Raw genomic sequence first — 21,318 nt, 5'->3', positions numbered from 1 at the left:
GTCCGAGCCAACACCATCTTTCACAATGGGCAGTGTAACCTTTATGTTGGAATGTTCCCAATCGATATTATGTAGGTAAAGGTGCAAAAAAACCCTCCCCAACTTAGTTTTTAGGCTCGAGCCTCTAGAAAATATATTTAGTAGAGGACCACTATGTGATACTTTGATGATACAACCAAACTTTATTAAAAAAAAATGCTAAGCAAACAGGCAAGCAATTACTACTTACACAAATGCTACTGTTACACTCACACTCAAGATGAATTGGTGGATCAATGGGTGATCAGTCCAGTGACAACAGGGTGAAGTACAGGCAGTCCTCGACTTAACGATGTTCTACTTCCGACGAATGGCACTTACGGCGCTTCTGAATTGACACCCTGACTCGACTTATGACAATTGGTTTCAACTTTAAGATGTTCGGTCCCACAATGGAGTGGATTGCGGTTCTGAGTTACGACGTTTTGACTTACGACGCAATTTTCAGGAACCAATTGTGTCATAAGTCCAAGGACTGCCTGTGCAGCCTTGTAATCCTGGAACCTAATGGTACCCTTTGGATGTTAATTGGAGCTCTCCCACAATGTAGCAAAACGATTCCTGTTATATTCCGTTATAATACAAATTAATATCAAACTACCCTTTACCATAATTATGTTTCTACCACCTTCTTATTGGCTCTTGACATTACACATTATTTAAATTAACTTCTGCACCAATGTCCTTCAATAGACATTTTACTAAAACATTCATAATTCTCAAAAAATATTTATTACAAACCTTGCTTAAACTAGTAAACACCAAAACATAACAGTAACATAACCCTGGGAGGTGTCCTTGCTAACTCTTACTTTCCCATAAAACTTTGTCTCCAACGTATCTTTGACTTTTCTCACACTAGCAACTTCCATTTCCCATACTCCTCTCCTCTTAGGCTAACTTAGGACCAAAACCTAACTTCTATTTATTTCTTAACCTAAACCATCCTATAGACTACAGTAGGGGAAAGAACAGAAAAGACCCAGCAGCTCTAGCTAACTCTGCTCCCTTCCTTGCAAAAATGGTGTCTTAGGCTGCTGGCCTGTCATCCCCCAACCAAACACCATCATGCACCTCTCTCAGGCAGCTGTGCCCTTCCCTTTGCAGGTCACTGCTCCTTGGATAGGAAGAGAGGAGCAGAGGACCCAGAGCTGCTGATGGAGAAGGAGCCATGGAGGTGGAGCCAAGCAGATAGGGAAAGCCTATATTAATTTTACTAGGGAAGTAGGGAGGGGATCCTGAAAAAATTGTCCTGGGGCGGGCGGGGGCGGGGGGGGGGGAGAATAGAGGGAGCCGCAGAAGTTGTACTGCTGAGCATTATTTGAATTGGAGGGGCATGAATTGAACTGGGGGCAGCTGAGCCAGGACCACCACTCCTTCCTCAAATCTCCCTTTCCTGATGACCAACAAGAAGCCCATATTGGGATCCTCTCTCCACCTGGCAAAGGCCTAAGCAGCCTGGGAAGGGTGTGTCCCCCAACCCTCTGCAGCTCACCATCAGCACATTGCAGAACTGAGAAACTTTAACAACAGATTTTAATGAAAAACAAACATTACAATCTATTGCTTATGGTGTGATGTTACAAAATTTAGGTATTCTAAATTTTGGTCATTCGTTGTACGTGTCGATGGTTTGTATCTCACATTAGCAGGTTCCAGTGTTAAGAAGTATGCATACGTAGCCTCTAAAAATCACCTACTTTCATTGTATCAAGTTGTTTGAATTTGTTTAGAAAAATCTCTCAGACTATTTTATATGTATAAGAATATCTTTTAACCCAAATAATTAAAATGTTACTATTTTATGTTAAATACCCATTTGATGAGAAAAATAACATACATAGGGCCTTGCAGTCTTGCATATTAATGCAGATCTCACAACTGGAGCAAGAGCACTGCAAGGGAGTAAGGATGAAAAGGAGATTAAGGTGAAGGGATGCAGGACCTCAGGACCTTGCTTGGAATAGATGCAGGAGCAAGGGAACAACATGCTCAGACAACCAAGAACACCAAGCCCTCTCCACAGCCCCCTAATATAAAACCCTACCCCACAATACTGCAAAAGCACCAATTAAGTAACTCAGCTAAATAATAGAATTTCATAGGCTTCTATGAAAGTTTAAAAATATCAGCTTGCATCACAACCCTTAATGTTTATTGAAATGTACTTTTCCTATTTAATTAATTTATGTTTTAAAGTACAGTTGAATACATCTTGAGGATTAGCATCCAGGATTAAGAGATATAATATAGATTTAGGCCATTTGGATATTTACATTTCAGTAAACATTCCCAAACAGGTCCTATTAAACCATTAGAAAGAACTTCTCTTTCTAATGAAAACGCTGACTACAGCAAGCATGAAGCACCTCCCTTAGATTCTGGCATTTTAAAATATAACCTGTGTGTGTTTGTGCCAACTCTCATTTAACTCTTACTTGCCTTTCCATATTCACAACATTTGTTTATTACCAGCACTGATAAAGGAAAATGCTATTTGGGTACCAATCTCTATTTAGTCATTGCTAATAACCAGAAAAGTAAATCAGAATAGCTATGACCAAGTTATTGGTTTTTGGCAAAGTGTTTGTTTCCCCCCATATGCCTTGGAGGTTATTAAAAGACAGTAGTTTTTCTGTTCCTCTGCAGCCTTGGATGTGTCTGACTAGTGGACTGAACACAGGCTTGGGGACCAGAAAGAGTTAAATTCTAATGAATTCTTCTCTGACTTGCCACGTGCATTTGGGGAAGTCTTTCAGGGCAACGTTTATATGCATGCATACCATCCCCTCCCATTCATGAATGGTTGATTTGATTTTTGGGCTCCTGCCCCAGCTAGCTCCCATTAGACACCTAAAAAGTGAGGTACCCAAAAGCAGTGGAGACTTTTGAAAATGTGGGCACTAACCTCTCTGTGCCTCTTTTCCCCCTATCTGTACAATGGGGATAGTAACACTTCCCTTCTTCACTATGCTATGAGGAATAGTTAATGTGTACAGTGCTTTGAAAATGTAAGGAGTGTTAGCTTCTGCCCTTGATAAGAAAAGACTGCGGTTTCTAACAGTTATTGAATAATTCTAATCCTGAAATACATGTTAAGGAAACTTCACAGGGCTAAAAGGAAGCTGAAGTTTGTGGTGGTTTTGTGGGAGGGCATGGAGAGCTGTAGGGATGATTTAGGGGAGGGGAGCATATGGGGTGAGGAAGGGTAGGATCTAGGTAAGTTTGGAAGGCCAGTTGTACAGATAATTTCCTCCTTGGCCAGCAGCAGTTGCCGTGAAATCCTCAACAGTGGGTCCTTATTTCGCTGGCAAAGTCACCTAAATGCTGTTGAGTTTGACCCCCCCAAAGAATGGCAGCTCCTAAACTCCCCTCCCCCCAAACCAAATCACCACAAGGAAACAGAACCAAGAGCCCCGGAGCAAAGTCTTGTATCAGCTTCGAATCCAGGTGCTTGAGTTAGGGAATAACGACGGGAAGCCCAGCTCTCTCACCCCACTCCTGCAGGCCGGGCGTTACAGCCTTAGAACAGCCCCGAGAGGGGCTGGGAAGAGATTTCAACCCACCCCATACCTCCCCTTTCCGGCGCCCCACCGGCACAGAGAGGTGCCGAGTCCCAGACGCGCGTGGGACGCCCCCTCAGCAGGCTGCTGTGCATGGCCTGCAGTAACCCCCTCCCCTCGGGTGTCCGCTCGCCATGCAGCCCGGGACCTGGGGGGGACGACACTCCGATTACAGCATCCTCCCCCCCTGCTAGGAGGGGTCACCCACTGCAGCTCCCTTGAGCTCCTCTCTGGGGCTGGGCGGGGCCTCTAATTCCAGCCCTCCCCGCAGCTGCTGGGGGGTGGGGGCTGATTGCAGCCCCCCCCCCGCCCCATCTGAAGAGCCGGGCGGCTGTTCTGGTTCCTCACCTGGCTATGAGCCGCTGGAGGGAGCCGCCGCGGGAGTTTGTTTGCCGTGTGTCCCCATCCCCCTGATGCTCTGAGGCCAGTCTCCTCCTCCCCCTGTGCTGGATGCTCCGCTCACTCCTCGCTGCCCTGCCACGCTCTCCTACCGCCTTCTCCCACGCCGCGAGACATGGAGCCGGCCGCAGCCGGGGGCGACCCAGCCAGCCCCCCGGACCTCACCATCGTACAGCCCCCCAGGACCGCCCCGCCCTATCCCTCCCGGGACCAGCAGGAGGAACAGCTCCGGATCGGGGAGAGCGGACAGTTCAGCGAAGGGCTGGAGGACAGAGGTGAGCCCCGTCCCTACGGCCTGGCCTCCCTCACCCCATATCCTCCCCTAAATCACCCCCGGCAGGCCCCCCCCATCACACCCTGCATCCCTCCCCTCAATCACTCCTCGTAGCCCCATAATAATCTTTCCCGTCCTAAATCACCGCACTGCAACCTTTCCCAAATCCAACTTTCTTCTCAGTCACCCCCGCGGGCACCTCTGCTGTCCCCCATGATCCCCTTTTCAGTGCCCCATCACTCCCTACATGTCTCCCTAATGTTTACCCCTCCCTCAGTCACTCCCTGCAGCCCTTCTAACACATGTTCCTTCACCATATCCCCTCTGCAGCCTCCTAGCGTTCCCTCCGACAAGACACTCCATTATCATAATTGCCTCCTAACACCCACTACCGACCCTGAACCACCCATAACGGACCCCAAACCACATACCGTTCTTTAATAATCCCTGCCCACCCCTCAACACACCCACAACTCTTTTGCCTTCATCACCCCTGCAAGCCCTTCTAGTACACACCCTATGCCCCCTGCACCTGTCCCTTGCTTTACAACTCGCTTCACGTTGGTATCTGCAACCCTCTCTTTAATCCTTCTCCTCAGCCCCTCTAATAACTACCCCAACCGCCTGTCCCCAGAAGCTTCCTAAGACCCACCCTATATACTCTGTTCCTATGCCTTCCCCCATGCCACCACCACAGCCTCAGAACAGCACTTCTTTTCCAGATGAGAGGCAGACAGCCTAAGCAGGTCATGGAGATGCTCAGATATATAGCCAGTCTAACCGCTTTTCATCACAGAGTGGGGTGGGTGGGAGAATCCCCAAGGATGCAGTCAGGCCTAGGGAATCAGAGATGAGTTGTCCCAGAGGCTGCACCCTAGATGAATGGGAGAGGGGGGGAAGCACCTCAAGGAAGTAAATCAGTGTTAAAAAGGGAGGGGGTCAATGAGGGGACTCCAAGGAGGGACAGTCAGTGCTGGAGTCTCTGCTAACCTACTTCCTACAGAAAGGCTGCTGTTTGCTGATGCAGCAGCTGCCAAGAGCCCATCAGGGGAGGCTCTCTAGGGGGCTTTGGTGGGCCATGAGGCAGTGCTTAAATCTATAGTGCCCCCAAATGTGCAAATCCCACCATTGCCAACAATAAACCATTCAAAAATCATGAGTCAGATCTCCCCCCAAATCATTAAATTTAAAAAATAGTGGTTTGTTTTTTTTTAACCTGCCCTCTTATTAGAATCTCTGGGAGAAGCTGCCAATCTCTAAACTGTGTGTGATCTTTACAGATTCAAAATTCAACCTTAAATGCACATGCACAAATGCAGGCTTCACTGCACTCCGCTTACCCTAGCTTATCTTCTGGTTGTAGGAAGCTGCCATTTTATCCCTCTCTATTCTCCTCCTGCACCACTATCCTGTCTCCCTCCATGCCCCAACTCGTGCTTCACTTGCATTCACTCGCTATGCTCCCACACAGTGTATTGCCCCTCATCTTCCCCCTATATTTTCCTCTCATTCTCCCTTCTTTACTGTCCTCCTTTTACTGTCTGCACCCCACATTCCCCTGCACCTCCTCAGTTCCCATCCTGTACCCCACATTTCCCTCCATCTCCTTAGTCCTCCTCAGGCCCCTTCCCCCCCATATTCCTTTTTCTTCACTGTTCCTTTCCAGTTCCCTACCCATAGAGTATAAGGGCATCACCATCTTCCTTGAGGTCGATCTGGGCTTCAGCCATATTGGGGGGAAAATATGGGAATTGGTGCCCATCTTTACTAGGGAGTGCCTTGCTTTGAGGGCCAAAGGCTGATCCGTGACTGGAGCTCCTAGGTGCTACGATAATACAAATACATAATAAAATACTACTAATAATATGTGAAAATGGTAGACATCTTGACAGAGGGCAGCTTGTGGCTTTAGTTCCATTGGAAGTAATGGGAAACATCAACCATTTTGACGATGGTCAAAATTCAAAAGTTTGGCAGGAATTTAGAGATCTAGAGAAACTTAAAATTTGCACCCCCCCCCCACCCTCTGTCGCAAGGTTTGTGACAAAATGGTCAGAGCTGGCACCTTTAAAATCAAGGGAGATTTTGAGAAGAGACTCCCCAGCTAAATTGGCCTGTAGTAGGGTTAAAGGGGAAAGACTCAAGTAAGCTGTCTCACTGTCCCCAGTATTTCCAGGAAAAGTTTCAGTATGATTTTTGCAGTTTGTTTATAATATTGTTGAAATATTGCACTTTTTACAGTGGCTCTTTCCAATGAATCATAAATGTAGACATAGTCATATAGGTATGACTCTCTAATGCAGTTGGCTTCAGTAATTTTTCAAGTACTTATAAGGATCCTTTTGCATTTTGTTAAGTCAAAAAAAGTCACTGAAGTATTTGGGGGAAATGGTTCTTTAAGGGCTTTCCTTAGTTAATGAAAGTCTTTCCATGGACTCTAATTGACTTTGGATCAGGCCCTTGATTTAACATTGTAATCATACAGTAGGGTTTTATTTTTTTTAATTAAAAATCCCAACACCGTAGAAATTCAAACGTGACATTTTAAAATGCTATTTTAGTAAAAAAAACAACAACAAAACTTCTGTTTAAATCAGCATGTGGTATCACTTCATAAACATCTTGTGTTCTGGAATTATTATTTAACGTAATAATTTTTTGTGAACTATGTATGTTTAGGTGGTGAAACATAATATAAAATTTACCAAATTCAATGCATTTAACAAATGCATCATCTTTACTTTAGGGATATTTAGGTGCTAAATCAAGTTATTGTTTGCAGCAAAATTATTCAGCACCTCAGTTTCAGGGTGGAGAAATCTTGTCAATAGATGCAAGCTTGTCATTTTGTAGCAATGCAGCTCATATTTAAAGGTGTTCCAAAATGTGCTGTGGTCAGTTAAAATTAAACATTGTTTTGTAACATGCAGTGAAAAGATCAAAAGCTCTCTCTCATGAATGTGTTTGCTGTATGTAAATTAATGAGCTAATATTGTTTGTAAAAGGATTTTCATGCTGTGTGTTCGGTAGCTGCATTAATATGTGAGTATGTATGCATGTAGTCCCCTAGGACTCATTAAAATGAGATGGTGCTTCTGGGAGGGGGGGAGAGAAATTGTAAATAAATAAAATTAGGTGACTTATTTTAGGGAGGAGAAAAAAAGTTACATTCTGCTAACCAAGAATATTCCAATCATTTTTAACATACACGTTACAGTGTAGCTCTCATAGCAGGGGTGCTTTCATTTTATGAAATTAAGGAGCTGAATCTTATGCTGTGGGGAGCACTCTTGGCACTTGAATTACAATTAGCGATAAAAAGGAGCTGGCTGTGAATGTTTTTCCTTTTATTTAGCTAAGATTCTATATGATTCATAAACATCTATTGTATGCCTTGGTCTTCATGGCTGCAGCTGTCTGTTACCTGGGAATTGGATGATGTATTTAAAGAATGTGTCATTCTACCTCATGTTTGTTTCACCTCAGAGCCAAAATCAGCCAAAAGCTTTACATCTGGACAGAATTTGGACATTAAAGTAGAACCATTAAATGCTTCTAGAAAAAAGAACGCCAAAAAACAAGGAGAGATGTTCTCTCTGTGGTTATACAATTAGAATAATGAAATCTTATCTTTATTTCTAGACCTGTTTTTAGGTTAGCCCCAGAAAAGCCACCATTGAAATTGTTGGCAGTGGCAGCAGACAGGACTAGTACTGAAATGGATATGGAGGAGGAATTACCCTCTGATCTGCGTGCAATGGTCCTTCTAGACAGACTAAGTGGGAAATTTGTATTGTTGCTACCCATTCCAGACCTGTTTGTGAGTATTCAGAGGAATCAAAGCCTTCAGGGCTATCAGTCTGGTAATTTGAAAAGCATTAAATGTGTGTTGAAAATAAATGCAATTTAAACATAAAAATTAAGATATAGGATCTCTTATTATAGGACCAAATTCTTCTCTTACCTATAAGTGTGCAGCTCCTCTTGAAGATAATTAGAGTTGAATGTATGAAACTGAGGGCAAAATTTGGCACATAAAGAATTTAATAATTATGTGTGAAAAAACTATACAAGCGTTAAGTAATTAATCCTTACAACACCCTTGAGAGGTATCCTAGGCAAATATTATCCCTGTTTACCAATGGGGAAATTGAGGCAGTGAGGTTAAGTGATTTTCCCAAGAGCACAAAGTGAGTTAGTGATAGGAATTCCTAGTTCTAATCCTAAATCTAATGCCCAATCCCATTTCCAAGACATTAAACTATGCTGCTTCTCATGTTTATTTACACTAGTTTTACAAATTCAGAGCCCTGCAGTAGTTTCCCTTTTCAAACATGTGTGTTTTCTGAAAAAGTGACAGACATCCTGGAAGAAGCACTGGAGAAGACTGACTGGCTTTTACATTTGTTAAACAAAATATTCCAGAGATCATGGGTGGAACAGAGCTGGATCAGATTTTACAGTTTCTGGTGAAAGGGAATATATTTAAAAAAACAACAGCTCTTAATGAAATGAATGTCATAATTAGGGCTAAAAGAAGACGGGGGAGGGGGGGAGAAGGTGTTTTTTATTTTAAATTAAAATAACTTTTTAAAGCAGGGGAGAGAGGGAGTAGAAGACTATCACTATTTTTCTGATATTTAAATTGAATTGTTAGCTGGGGATTAAGATGGGGGAGACGGGAGCGTTCCACAGTTTTCAGAATGGAGAGAGGTAAATAGTGGTGTCCCCCAGGGATTTGTACTGGGCCCAGTCCTATTTAACATATTCATAAACAATCTGGAAAAAGGGATAAACAGTGAGGTGGCAAAATTTGCAGATGATACAAAACTACTCAAGATAGTTAAATCCCAGGCAGACTGCAAAGAGCTACAAAAGGATCTCACAAAACTGGATGACTGAGCAACAAAATGGCAGATGAAATTTAATGTTGATAAATGCAAAGTAATGCACATTGGAAAACATAATCCTAACTATACATATACAATGATGGGGTCTAAATGAGCTGTTACCACTCAAGAAAGATCTTGGAGTCATTGTGGATAGTTCTCTGAAATCATCCACTCAATGTGCAGCGGCAGTTAAAAAAGCGAACAGAATGTTGGGAATCATCAAGAAAATATCATATTGCCTCTATATAAATCCATGGTGCACCCACATCTCGAATACTGCATGCAGATGTGGTTGCCCCATCTCAAAAAAGATATATTAGAATTGGAAAAGGTTCAGAAAAGGGCAACAAAAATGATTAGGTGTATAGAACGGCTTCCGTATGAGGAGAGATTAATAAGACTTGGACTTTTCAGCTTGGAAAAGAGGCCACTAAGGGGGGATATGATAGAGGTCTATAAAATCATGAGTGGTAGAGAGAAAGTAAACAAGGAAGTTTTATTTACTCCTTCTCATAATTCAAGAACAAGGGGCCACCAAATGAAATTAATAGGTAGCAGGTTTAAAACAAACACAAGAAAGTATTTTTTCATGCAACACACTGTCAACCTCTGGAACTCCTTGCCAGAGGGTGTTGTGAAGGCCAGTACTACAATGGGGTTCAAAAGGGAGCTAGATAGATTCATGGAAGATAGGTCCATCAATGGCTATTAGCCAGGATGGGCAGGAATGGTGTGCCTAGCCTCTGTTTGCCAGAAGCTGGAATTGGGTGACAGGGCATGGATCACTTGATGATGATAAATAAATACAGTGGAAATTATCTGTCCATTCCCTTTGGGGCACTTGCCATTGGCCACTGTCAGAGGACAGGATACTGGACTTTCTGGACCTTTGGTCTGACCCAGTGTGGCCGTTCTTATGAAAGCATAGTGAAAGACAAAAACAGTTTTAAAAACTGGTTAAGATCTAGGACCCAATTCTGCACCCACTGCATTGGTTTCAGTAAGAGCAGGACCAGGCCCTAAATTCCTCTCATGTCCCTCTGTGTGGGGATTGTATGCCTTTGCAGGAGGATAGACGTTATGCTCTAAAAGAGAGACAAGGTGGGTGAGGTAATATCTTTTATTGGACCAAATTCTGTTGATGAGAGAGAGAAGCTTTTGAGCTACATAGATCTCTTCTTCAGGTCTAATAGGTCTTTTTCAGCTCTAAGTGGTGTGATCCTAAAATATATATGCTCCTGCTTTGATACTCCATTCAAGCATTGTATTTTAATGGATCAGCAAGTTAACTTCTCAGGTGTGTGAACCTGGTGAACTTGACACTCCAAAACAAGTTTTCCTGTGTTCTTATAGCTCTCTTCTGGAACTAAGGCCAAATCCTCAACCACTGAAGTCCGTTAAAGTTTTATCATTGACCTAAATAGGTGCAGGATCAAGTCCCTCATGTGTACTTGTATTGGTGAGCACCATGGGGATAAAAAAACCCACAGCTGGCTCAGGTTAGCTGGCACAGGCACTGTGGCTGAAAAATTGCTGTGGGCTTGGGCTGGAGCCTGAGCTCTAGGACTCTGTGAGGGTGGAGGATCCCAGAGCTCAGGCTCCAGCCCTAACCTGACTATTTACACAGCAATTTTTAGCCCTGCAGCTGAAGTGCCACAAGCTCGATTCAACTGGCCCGGGCCAGCTATGGCCATGTTTGTGGGGCTTTTATCCCCATGTAGACATACCCAGTGAAATTACTATGAACCTTCCTTTAGTTACCTGAAGATTGCAGTGCTCTTCTGGGGTGATGAGTGCAATTAATACTCTGTCAGGTGAAATGCAAACATTAGAGCCAAAACATGTTCTCCTTGCTCACTCAAACACTCCTATTAGCTTCATTCACCTGAATTCAGTGAGGTGAGTAGCATTTGGCTGATAATGTACCATATACAACATATAAAATGATTTGTTTGGTCCTGAATTGACACACGTGTGGTTTTTTTTTTTTTTAAAGGTGTAATGTAATGTTCACACTGCTTTGTGTATTGCCTTTATCAGGTTTACTAGAAAGCAGTACAAGGCTAAAACCTCATGAAGCTCAGAGCTACAGAAAGAAGGCGTTGTGGGTTTCATGGGTCTCCATCGTTGTTACACTGGCTCTTGCAGTGGCTGCCTTCAGTGAGTATTGGGAATATTTTAAACTCTTTAAGCCTTTTTCTTGGCTATCAGAATTTCTCAAAATCCTACAGGATGCTTTGTGCTTTTATATCTGTATTACTGGTAGAGTGACTTCTTTGTAGACTGCTTGGGTCTGCATGGTGCTTATAAATTAGTAAAATAGCTTTTTCTTCAGCGGCAAGGGTTGCTGAAGGTCAGAGGAAGATATAGAATATTTTGATTCCTGTTAGCATTTGTGCATGTGGAAATCTGTTCATTTTTTTCAGACTAGTATTAAAAAAATCATTATACAGTGGATTGCTTTCAACCAAGGAGGTCAAACATGAGAAGTCTAGACCTACCTGAGGCTTGTATTTGGAATGCTCTGAAGATAGAAGATGAAATGTAGTTGGGAGATGTATAATTTCTCTTAGGCTGTCAAATACCCTAACACAAAGCTAATTTTTGGGAGTGAAATCCCAATCTTTTTAATAAGACTATGTTCTGGGAGGCAAATTTAATTACATCTATCTGGTAATCATTTTCATATGGAGAATTAAAAATAATTCAGCATTTTCATCATGTGAAAAACTGGGTTATAGGTTTCTTTTATTTTTTAAATTTTTTGCTGAGTAAAAGTGTCTTTATTTAAATGCACTAAACAGCACTTTTTTTGTTTTTAAAAGAACACATTTACTACCAGTTTTTTATTGTAATAATACAGTGATCTTTATTTAATTTGGTGGGTAAAACAAGACCCATCATGGGACCTGAATGTTGCAGTGAATAAAAAACAAAACAAAACGTAGTTCCCTTTGTTTGTTTGTTTAGACCCCAGAATGTTTACTGCTCATTAAAAAGGAAAAGCTCCATGCTTCTAGCTAGGAGACAAGAGGCTTCTGAGATCCTCAGAATGTCATCCTTCATTTTGGAAAAGATAGACTTGTATTTTCTGGGAGCTGCAGCAGCATATGTTTTTTATTATTCCAATCTGCAATGTTGGACCTGCTGCTGGAAGTTGGTATCAGCTCCCAAGAGGGATTATTAGAATCTGACCAAATGTTCTCTGCAAAATTCAGCATATATTACTTGAAGCTATTTATATGAAAAACAAGTACAATAGTTGACTTAAATGTTTTTTTTTTTTAAAGCAGCATCTAATGCATTATAGAATATAAACATTTTATGAGAAAGTAGGACAGCTGAGTTTACTGAATTTTCAGGAAGCAGAACAAAATGTAATTTTTTTCATACTGGCACTGGAAGAACAAGATTGATTATTGTCCCTTCCAAAGAGTTTTGTTTATGAAAGTTTTATAAAGATCATAGATCAGGTGATTATATAATTTTGGTTATTCAGACTTACTTATAATATAGCTAATAAAGCTAATATTATTTTTAGTCACTTGTTTTCAGAGATTTAATTTAATTTTAGGAAATACCAAGAAGTTGTTGTGTTTCACTGAAAACAGCTTTCATTTATGAAAGTTGTAAGACATTCATAAGTGCAAAAACAGATGACTATAAATATCAATTTTTCTGTGAAATATGATGATTTTTAAAGTTAGTCTGAATAATTAGATTTGAAAATCTTACCTGGTGGTGGGGGTTATAATTTATTCTTTGTATTATGGTGGAGTAGGATGTGAAAGTGGGTATGATTATCATGGTGGGGACGCTGTAGAAGACAAGCAGATGATAGGATGCCAGAGAAAATAATGCAAACTAAGGTCAGTCAGACCTAGAGCCATACTTTCGGATGAGAAGTTGATGATTATGGTAGCACCTAGGAACACCAATTGGGTATCAGGGCCTCATTATGCTAGGCACTGTATGGGAAAGTAACAAAAAAGACCTAGCTTACAACTGAGGAGACAGTTCTTCAGCTGGCATAAAAAAGCATCGATCCATTGAAGTCACTGGAGCTATGCCTGTTTATACCAGCTGAGGAATTGGCCCTAGTTGTCAGATAGGACACATCAGTTGGACAAAAACAAATTGGGTTCAATGTGGGGGATTGAGGTGATGACATAACACGAAAACAAAGTTTACCGTAAAAGACGAACTCTCATCTAATTACTTGTTTAACCAGTCATCTCCTTTGTTTACTTTGGAAAGTATTTAGTAATGCATAAATGAGGCCCTGATCCTGCAAATAGGCACCTGCTTAACGTCTCATGTGAGCAGGTGAGTAAATGTTTACAGGATTGGGGTCTTAGAGTGTAAGTTTTTCAGGGCATTCATTTCACATAGTCCCTGAGCAGCTGTCTTTAGGAACATACATGTAAGAGTAATCTTTTTTTTTTTAAAAGATATATGAAGCTATGGTAAATATTCAGCACATACGTAATCTCAGGAAAAGACTTAAAATTGTAATGGCATAATTTTTATAGACGGTACCAAATGAATACACCATTCATCTTCATAGTGAAGTTGGCTACCCTACAATGAATGAACAATGGGTCACTTTTTGTGTAATACATTGTTAACATGTTAATTAAGGACCACCTCCTTGACCCTTCACTTGGATTCGTTGGGACAAATGACAAGAATAGGGAGAGCAGAATTTGCCCCCACATATTATAAATACAATCAATTCTGCACAGAACTTGGTCTTAACAGGATGGTGATTGTATTTATGCTCAATTAATAGTTAATAATTACAAATATATTGATTATGTCCAACCTATTTTAGGTGTTTGGAATACATCTTTCATCATAGTATCTAGGTGCCAAATATGTTAAGAATTAAAAGCAGATGCAGTACAAATCTTGACATTAAATCTTTGTGCATGTTTAAATGATCAATTGTCGTATAATTAACATGTAACAAATGTATTACTAGAGTCTTTTATATTCTTTTTAAGGCCTTTTGAACTCTGAGTATTGACTGTTCCATATGGTCCTTTGCAGTTTCAGCAGTTGACCATCTCATTAAAAAAATAAAACAAAACAAGGAGTACTTGTGGCACCTTATAGACTAACCCATTTATTTGGGCATACGCTTTCGTGAGCTAAAACCCACTTCATCAGATGTATGCAGTGTATTTTCCACCCCATTAAAACAGGGATGTGACCCACTTTGGGGTCCCGGCCCACAGTTTGAGAACCACTGCTCTAGCCAATCCCTGAGTTAGGAGGCATGCCAGGTGATCAAAAGGTCGCTGCCTGTTTGATATAAATGACCGGTTGTCAGTTTAGTCATCTGACTCTGACAGTCCTTCGCAAACACCTGCTATTTCCTCCTCCCTATTTCCTCACTACCCATTCAAACTATTTTTTTTTTTACTACTTGTTTATAAAGGCAAAGTCTTGGCTATACAGACCTGATCTTCAGTTTCAGTGAGGAACGATCTTTCCACTGTACCTACCATCTTGTGAGCCTGCTCTGCTAGATGTTTGATAGCTGTCAGACTACATTGCCTGCCTTCCTACTAAAGTATCTAAACTGCTACATGCCATAAGGAGCCACAACAGTAGTTCCCTTAACACACCCAACAATATGGTTAATCTTTCCAGCTATACTCTTAGCCCGGCAGAAGAGTCTGTCCTATCTCGGGGCCTCTCCTTTCGTCCCTCCAGGTCCACGAACATGATACAGTTCTGCAGTGACCTAGAATCCTACTTTCTACATCTTCAACTCAAAGAATATTTCCAACACACCTCTGAACAACATACTAACCCAAAGAATCCTTCCTACCAACACTACAAACAGAAGGATTCTGCATGGACTCCTTCTGAAGGTCAAAACAACAGACTGGACTTCTACACAGATTGCTTCCATCGACGTGCATGGGCTGAAATTGTGGAAAAGCATCATCACTTGCCCCATACCCTCAGCCGTGCTGAACACAACGCCATCAACAGCCTCAGGAACAACTGTTTTGACATCATAATCAAAAAGGCTGACAAAGGAGGTGCTGTCGTCATAATGAATAAGTTGGAATATGAACAAGAGGCTGCTAGGCAGCTGTCTAACTCCACATTCTACACGCCATTATCCTCTGATCCCACTGAGGATTAGCGAAAGAAACTACACTATCTGCTCAAGAAACTCCCTGAAAAAGCACAGAAACAGATCTGTGCAGATACATGCCTAGAACCCTGACCAGGAGTATTCTGTTTGCTACCCAAGATCCATAAACCTGGAAATCCTGGACGCCCCATCATCTCAGGCATTGGCACCCTAACAGCAGGATTGTCTGGCTATGTGGACTCTCTCCTCAGGCCCTATGCTACCAGCACTCCCAGCTATCTTTGAGACACCACTGACTTCCTGAGGAAACTACAATCCGTCGGTGATCTTCCAGAAAACACCATCCTGGCCACTGTGGATGTAGAAGCCCCCTACAGCAACAGTCTACACAAAGATGGACAACAAGCTATCAGGAACAGTATTCTCGATAATGTGACGGCAAACCTGGTGGCTGACCTTTGTGACTTTGTCCTCACCCACAACTATTTCACATTTGGGGACAATATATACCTTCAAGTCAGCGGCACTGCTATGGATACCCACATGGCCCCACAGTATGCCAACATTTTTATGGCTGACTTAGAACAACGCTTCCTCAGCTCTCATCCCCTAATGCCCCTACTCTACTTGTGCTACATTGATGACATCTTCGTCATCTGGACCCATGGAAAAGAAGCCCTTGAGGAATTCCACCATGATTTCAACTATTTCCATCCCACCATCAACCTCAGCTAGACCAATCCACACAAGCAGTCAATTTCCTGGACACTACTGTGCTAATAAGCGATGGTCACATAAACACCTCCCTATACTGCTATACTTACCTACATGCTTCCAGCTTCCATCCAGGACACACCACACAATCCATTGTCTACAGCCAAGCTCTAAGATACAACCACATTTACTCCAATCCCTCAGACAGAGACAAACGCCTACAAGATCTCTATCAAGCATTCTTAAAACTATAATACTTATCTGCTGAAGTGAAAAAACAGATTGACAGAGCCAGAAGAGTACCCAGAAGTCACCTACTACAGGACAGGCCCAACAAAGAAAATAACAGAACGCCACCAGCTGTCACCTTCAGCCCCCAACTAAAACCTCTCCAGTGCATCATCAAAGATCTACAACCTATCCTGAAAAATGATCCCTCACTCTCACAGATCTTGGGAGACAGACCAGTTCTCGCTTAGACAGCCCCCCAACCTGAAACAAATACTCTCCAGCAACCACACACCACACAACAAAAACACTAACCCAGGAACCTATCCTTGCAACAAAGCCCGATGCCAATTCTGTCCATATTTATTCAAGTGACACCATCATAGGACCTAATCACATTAGCCACGCCATCAGGGGCTCGTTCACCTGCACATCTGCCAATGTGATATATGCCATCATGTGCCAGCAATGCCCCTCTGTCACGTACATTGGCCAAACCGGACAGTCTCTACGCAAAAGAATAAATGGACACAAATCTGACATCGGGAATCATAACATTCAAAAACCGGTAGGAGAACACTTCAACCTCTCTGGCCACTGAGTAAAAGACTTTTAAGGGTGGCAATTTTGCAACAGAAAAGCTTCAAAAACAGACTCCAGCAAGAAAGTGCTGAGCTTGAATTAATATGCAAACTAGATACCATTAACTTGGGTTTGAATAGAGACTGGGAGTCGCTGGGTCATTATACATATTGAATCTATTTCCCCACGTTAAGTATCCTCACACCTTCTTGTCAACTGTCTAAATGGGCCATCTTGATTATCACTTTGAAAGTTTTTTGTTTTTTTTTTCTCCTGCTGATAATAGCTTATCTTAATTAATTAGCCTCTTACTCCACTTTTTCATGTTCTCTGTGTGTGTGTGTGTGTGTGTATATATATGTGTGTGTGTGTGTGTGTATGTATGTATGTGTATATATATATATCTTCTTACTATATGTTCCATTCTATGCATCCGATGAAGTGAGCTGTAGCTCACGAAAGCTTATGCTCTAATAAATTTGTTCGTCTCTAAGGTGCCACAAGTGCTCCTGTTCTTTTTGCAGATACAGACTAACACGGCTGCTACTCTGAAACCTGCCTTCCTACTGCTTCCTTTTGATTTGTCGTTAAGTTCTCCCTGTACACTTCTCTTTCAGTCTTCATAATATTTTCTCCCCAGGGAGTCCTGTACGTTCTTATTGCACCACTACTGCAGTAGCACATAAAAAACCTGTTAGAGAGGGGGACCAGCAGTGAGACTGCATGAGGCCTGCATCTGTAAAAGTAGAGACATGAGAAGGATGGTAAAATTGTGGGAGGGGGGTGTGTGTGTGTTTGGAGGCAGGGTGATGGAAGTTGAGATTTGTTGCCTGCATGCTGACAGTGGTTGCAACTGAAATAATCTCTAATTTTGTTTTACAATCCCCATTTTTTTGGTGCTGCAATGCAGTCCCCATCCTTCCATCCAGGATTAGCTAGAGCTGCATTCAGAACTAATTTTGCAGCTCCTTAATCAGCTGGAATGGTCACTGTGTGATGTGAGACATTCTTTTCCAATGGGCTGAGCTTGTCCCTGCAGAATTTGCATAGTCTTTGATATGATGGTATTCTTAAAGGAGGTTGATAAATCTGACACTAATGGTGATAAGCATGTGCAAAGAAGGTACTTTTAGGGAAGGATGACTGGCAGCTGGGGCTTAGAAGCTGGGCTGCATCATGCTAAGCTATCTTTGTGCCAGGCTATTGTTGAAAGGGGCAGTGGGAATAGCCAAAATTCACATATAGATTGTAGTGCTATGGGAAAAGACATTGGAAATCCTATGGACCATTGGCATGAAGGAAGAATCTCTGTACATCTCCACAATACCATGCTTCCACTCCTCAGCATCATGTCTTGCTCATTTGCCATGTTGCTATTGGATCCTGATGTTGTCTGTATTAATTTGACCCCTCTGACAGGGTTCTTAGGCTGTGAATGGTGAATTAACGCACAGGGATTTATAGTATTTTAAATATATATAAACTCTCTCTATATAGGTATAATAAACTCTAGTAATGGCATAACAGGTGTGTAATAGTGTAGCATAGGTACCTTGCAATGGATGAATTGTAGAAGTCGCAGTAAGTTGCTACTGAAAGTTCAGCTGGATGGTTGAAAGAGGGAAGCTGCATCTGTCTGAGTTTGTTTGGTTTCATCTGGTTAGAAAAGCTAAACAGGGCTTTGCCTGGTCCTTGGGTGGAAGTCTTCCTAGGGAAAAATGAATTGGTTGAATATGCTTCTCTTTTGTGTACCAGACTGTTGAAAAATAGGAATGACAATAGAAGCAGCTTTTTCCTTTAGCTCAAAGAGTAGTTCCACTGATGTCAGATGCAAAGATGTCCTACTCTTGACGATTGTTCAGAAGCTTCAGCTACTGCAGAATGCAGCTTCCTGCCTCTGAGCTCTGCGCAGGCCACTGCAATCCAGTTGGCTTCTGAGTGCAGTTGAAGGTGTTGGTTCTAAGAGTAGAGCTATAAAAGCCTTGAGTGCCCATAAAGCCATTATAGACTTTAATTAGGGTGATCATACATCCCGTTTGGCCAGGACAGTCCCTTTTTATTCCCGAAAGGAGGCATTTGTCCCATTTGCTGTTGCCGACTTGATCAGTTGGTAAGAGTAAACATGACAAATGCCCACTTTTGTCAAAAAAGTGGGGTGTGGTGCAGAGGAACATGTGGAGTGTGTGTGAGTGGAGATGGTGTGCTTCCCCCCCCCCCCCCGTTGCGCATCAGTGGAACCCTCCATGTGGAGCCAGGGGCCATGCGGGGTTCCATTGATGGGCAACAGCCTCACGAGGGAGGGGTGTGTGTGTGTGTGTGTGTGTGTCTGTCTGGGGTGGGGGGGATTGACAGGGTTCCAGCAATGGGCAATAGCCTCACCAGGAGGGGATGGCAGGGTTCCAGCAATGGGCAGCAGCCTTGTCGGGGGGAGGGCGGTGGGCTTGGGCGAGTGGCTGGAGATGTCCCGTTTTCTTTTTGGGAAATATGGTCACCCTACGTTTAATTTATAAAACCCTTGATATCAATGAAGCCTTAAGGTTCAAATCTACAAGGCCCTCAGTGTCTGGTCTCCAGACAATCTCAAGACTACTCATGCCCATTGTGGCATTTGTTTTTCTGGAATGCTCTTGCTTCCGTTGGAGACCAAGCAATGCCAGATGAATATATTCATTCTGCCTTTCTCTTCATTTTTTAATTTGGATGGGAGTGGGTTCAATCAAGAGCTGGTTTTTAATTTTTGTAATATATTCCCAGCAATTGATCCTGGGCACAGTACAAATAAATAAGTACAATTAGGATCAGTTTTTTTCCAAAATACTTATAGAATCTGTATTTTAAAAATTTTACTCATAATTGCCTTTTTTATTATTTAAAAGGCAAGAAACAAATACCATTGCATTGAATTGACGTAGTGTTTTTGACTTACTGGTGAGATTTTGATTGCACAAACAACAAGGAAATCAAAGTTATTTCATAACAGCAACTGCAACTTGACTATCTTGGGTGAATTTCATCCCTGATGTAACTCAGCTGATATTATTCACTAAGGTAGTTGCCCCATTGTAGGTGCACACTAAGCCAGGGACCTTAGTATATAGGAACAGGAAATACTACGTCTGTAGTAGGACTGTGGCTGTGGAAAACGATAGCTTTTTTTCTTTTCCTTTTGTGCTATTAAAATCTCATTCCTAAAAATGCACAAATACAGATTTTTGTGGTAATAGCTTAATTCCTCCCAAGCAGACCAAGATCTCTTAGAATATCATCAAAGCCAGAAAACAAAACTCTCATTTTAGCAGGCATGCGTTTGTCTAATTTAGTCTTATGATTCAAAGAATGTAAAGTCTGTTAATTTGTCTTCCTGATTAGATTAGCCAAGACTGTTATAATAAACAGAGCAGAGATATTAATACATAAATGTAGCGTATAGTCAAAATTCTGAAGTTGAAGCTCCCTTTGCAGACAAGGACTGAATAAGGATTTAGGGATTTGGCATTGTAGAAACAGCTATTAAAATAAAGTAGAACTGATAACACATCCTCTGAGGTCCTTCACTGGTAATCATCCAATCCAGTTTGTGAAATGTGCTGCTATTCTGAGAAGTCAAATTCTATTTGAGAAGTTCTTTGCATATGACCTTAATAGAGGTAATTCTGCAGCTGGTAGGATTTTTATCAAACTAGGCTGTTGATATAGGATTTCATAGATTAGCTCCAGTATGTAAATATGAAAGAAACTGACATGCATATATTACCATATCAAATCATTCTGTTTCCACATTAAATAGTGAAAATGACATAGACAATGTGAGCTTTCATACGTTTGGATTAGAGACGGGCCCAAACTAAACCCCTCATTCTAAATACTCTCTAATTTCGGGATGGCTCAGTGCTGAGTCAGAACTTCATATTAGACCAGACTCTGTCTCTATAATGGTTTGTTCCAAACTCCCACACCCAAACACCTGCAAACTATGAGAGGTCTGGATTCAGATCCAGTCTGTTGGTCAGAATGACTAGAAAGCAAGTGACAGAATTTCATTTCTGACTAATGACAGGAAATGTGGACCTGATTCTCCTCTTACGTTATTTTTACTCCATTGTAACTGCATTGACTTGAATGGAGTTACTCCTGATTTACGGTGGCGTAAATGAAAGGAGAATCAGGATCTATAAGAATTTACACTGATGTGTTGATATAACTTTTCACTAGTTACCATTTAAAGGCAAACTACACAAACAACTGAGTTAGTGGATTTCTATTAATGAATTACGTCTCTTTCCCAGTGATATGTTTTTAGGTGTTGCTTCAAAAAGGGAAATTTTTAAATATTGCACATAGTGACGGCCAGTGCTTTTTCTTATGTTTGCATGGTGCCTTGCACAAGGCAGCAACAGTGGAAATTAATTATAATAATAAAAATGTAGGCCATGATTTTTCAGAAGTGACCAATGATTGTTGGTGCCTTCGTTTTTGGATGCCCAACTCAAGAGCCTTTTAAAGGAGAGGTTT

General features: G+C 41.8%; 1 protein-coding gene across 1 annotated transcript in view; it reads left to right on the top strand.

Annotated features, from left to right (window-relative positions):
• Positions 1-3,925: 3,925 nt before the first annotated feature.
• Positions 3,926-21,318, top strand: part of TMEM163 (transmembrane protein 163) — a 158,635-nt gene continuing 141,242 nt past the window's right edge. The window contains exons 1-2 of the mRNA XM_074967258.1: positions 3,926-4,276; positions 11,208-11,327. Coding sequence (XP_074823359.1) covers positions 4,117-4,276; positions 11,208-11,327 — 280 coding nt within the window. The 5' untranslated portion in view covers positions 3,926-4,116. The remainder of the gene's footprint in view (positions 4,277-11,207; positions 11,328-21,318) is intronic.

Source organism: Natator depressus, chromosome 11, assembly GCF_965152275.1.
Source record: "Natator depressus isolate rNatDep1 chromosome 11, rNatDep2.hap1, whole genome shotgun sequence".
Classification (NCBI taxonomy): Eukaryota; Metazoa; Chordata; order Testudines; family Cheloniidae; genus Natator; species Natator depressus.
Note: the sequence above shows the minus strand (reverse complement) of the source record. Positions and strands in the feature narration are given on the sequence as shown.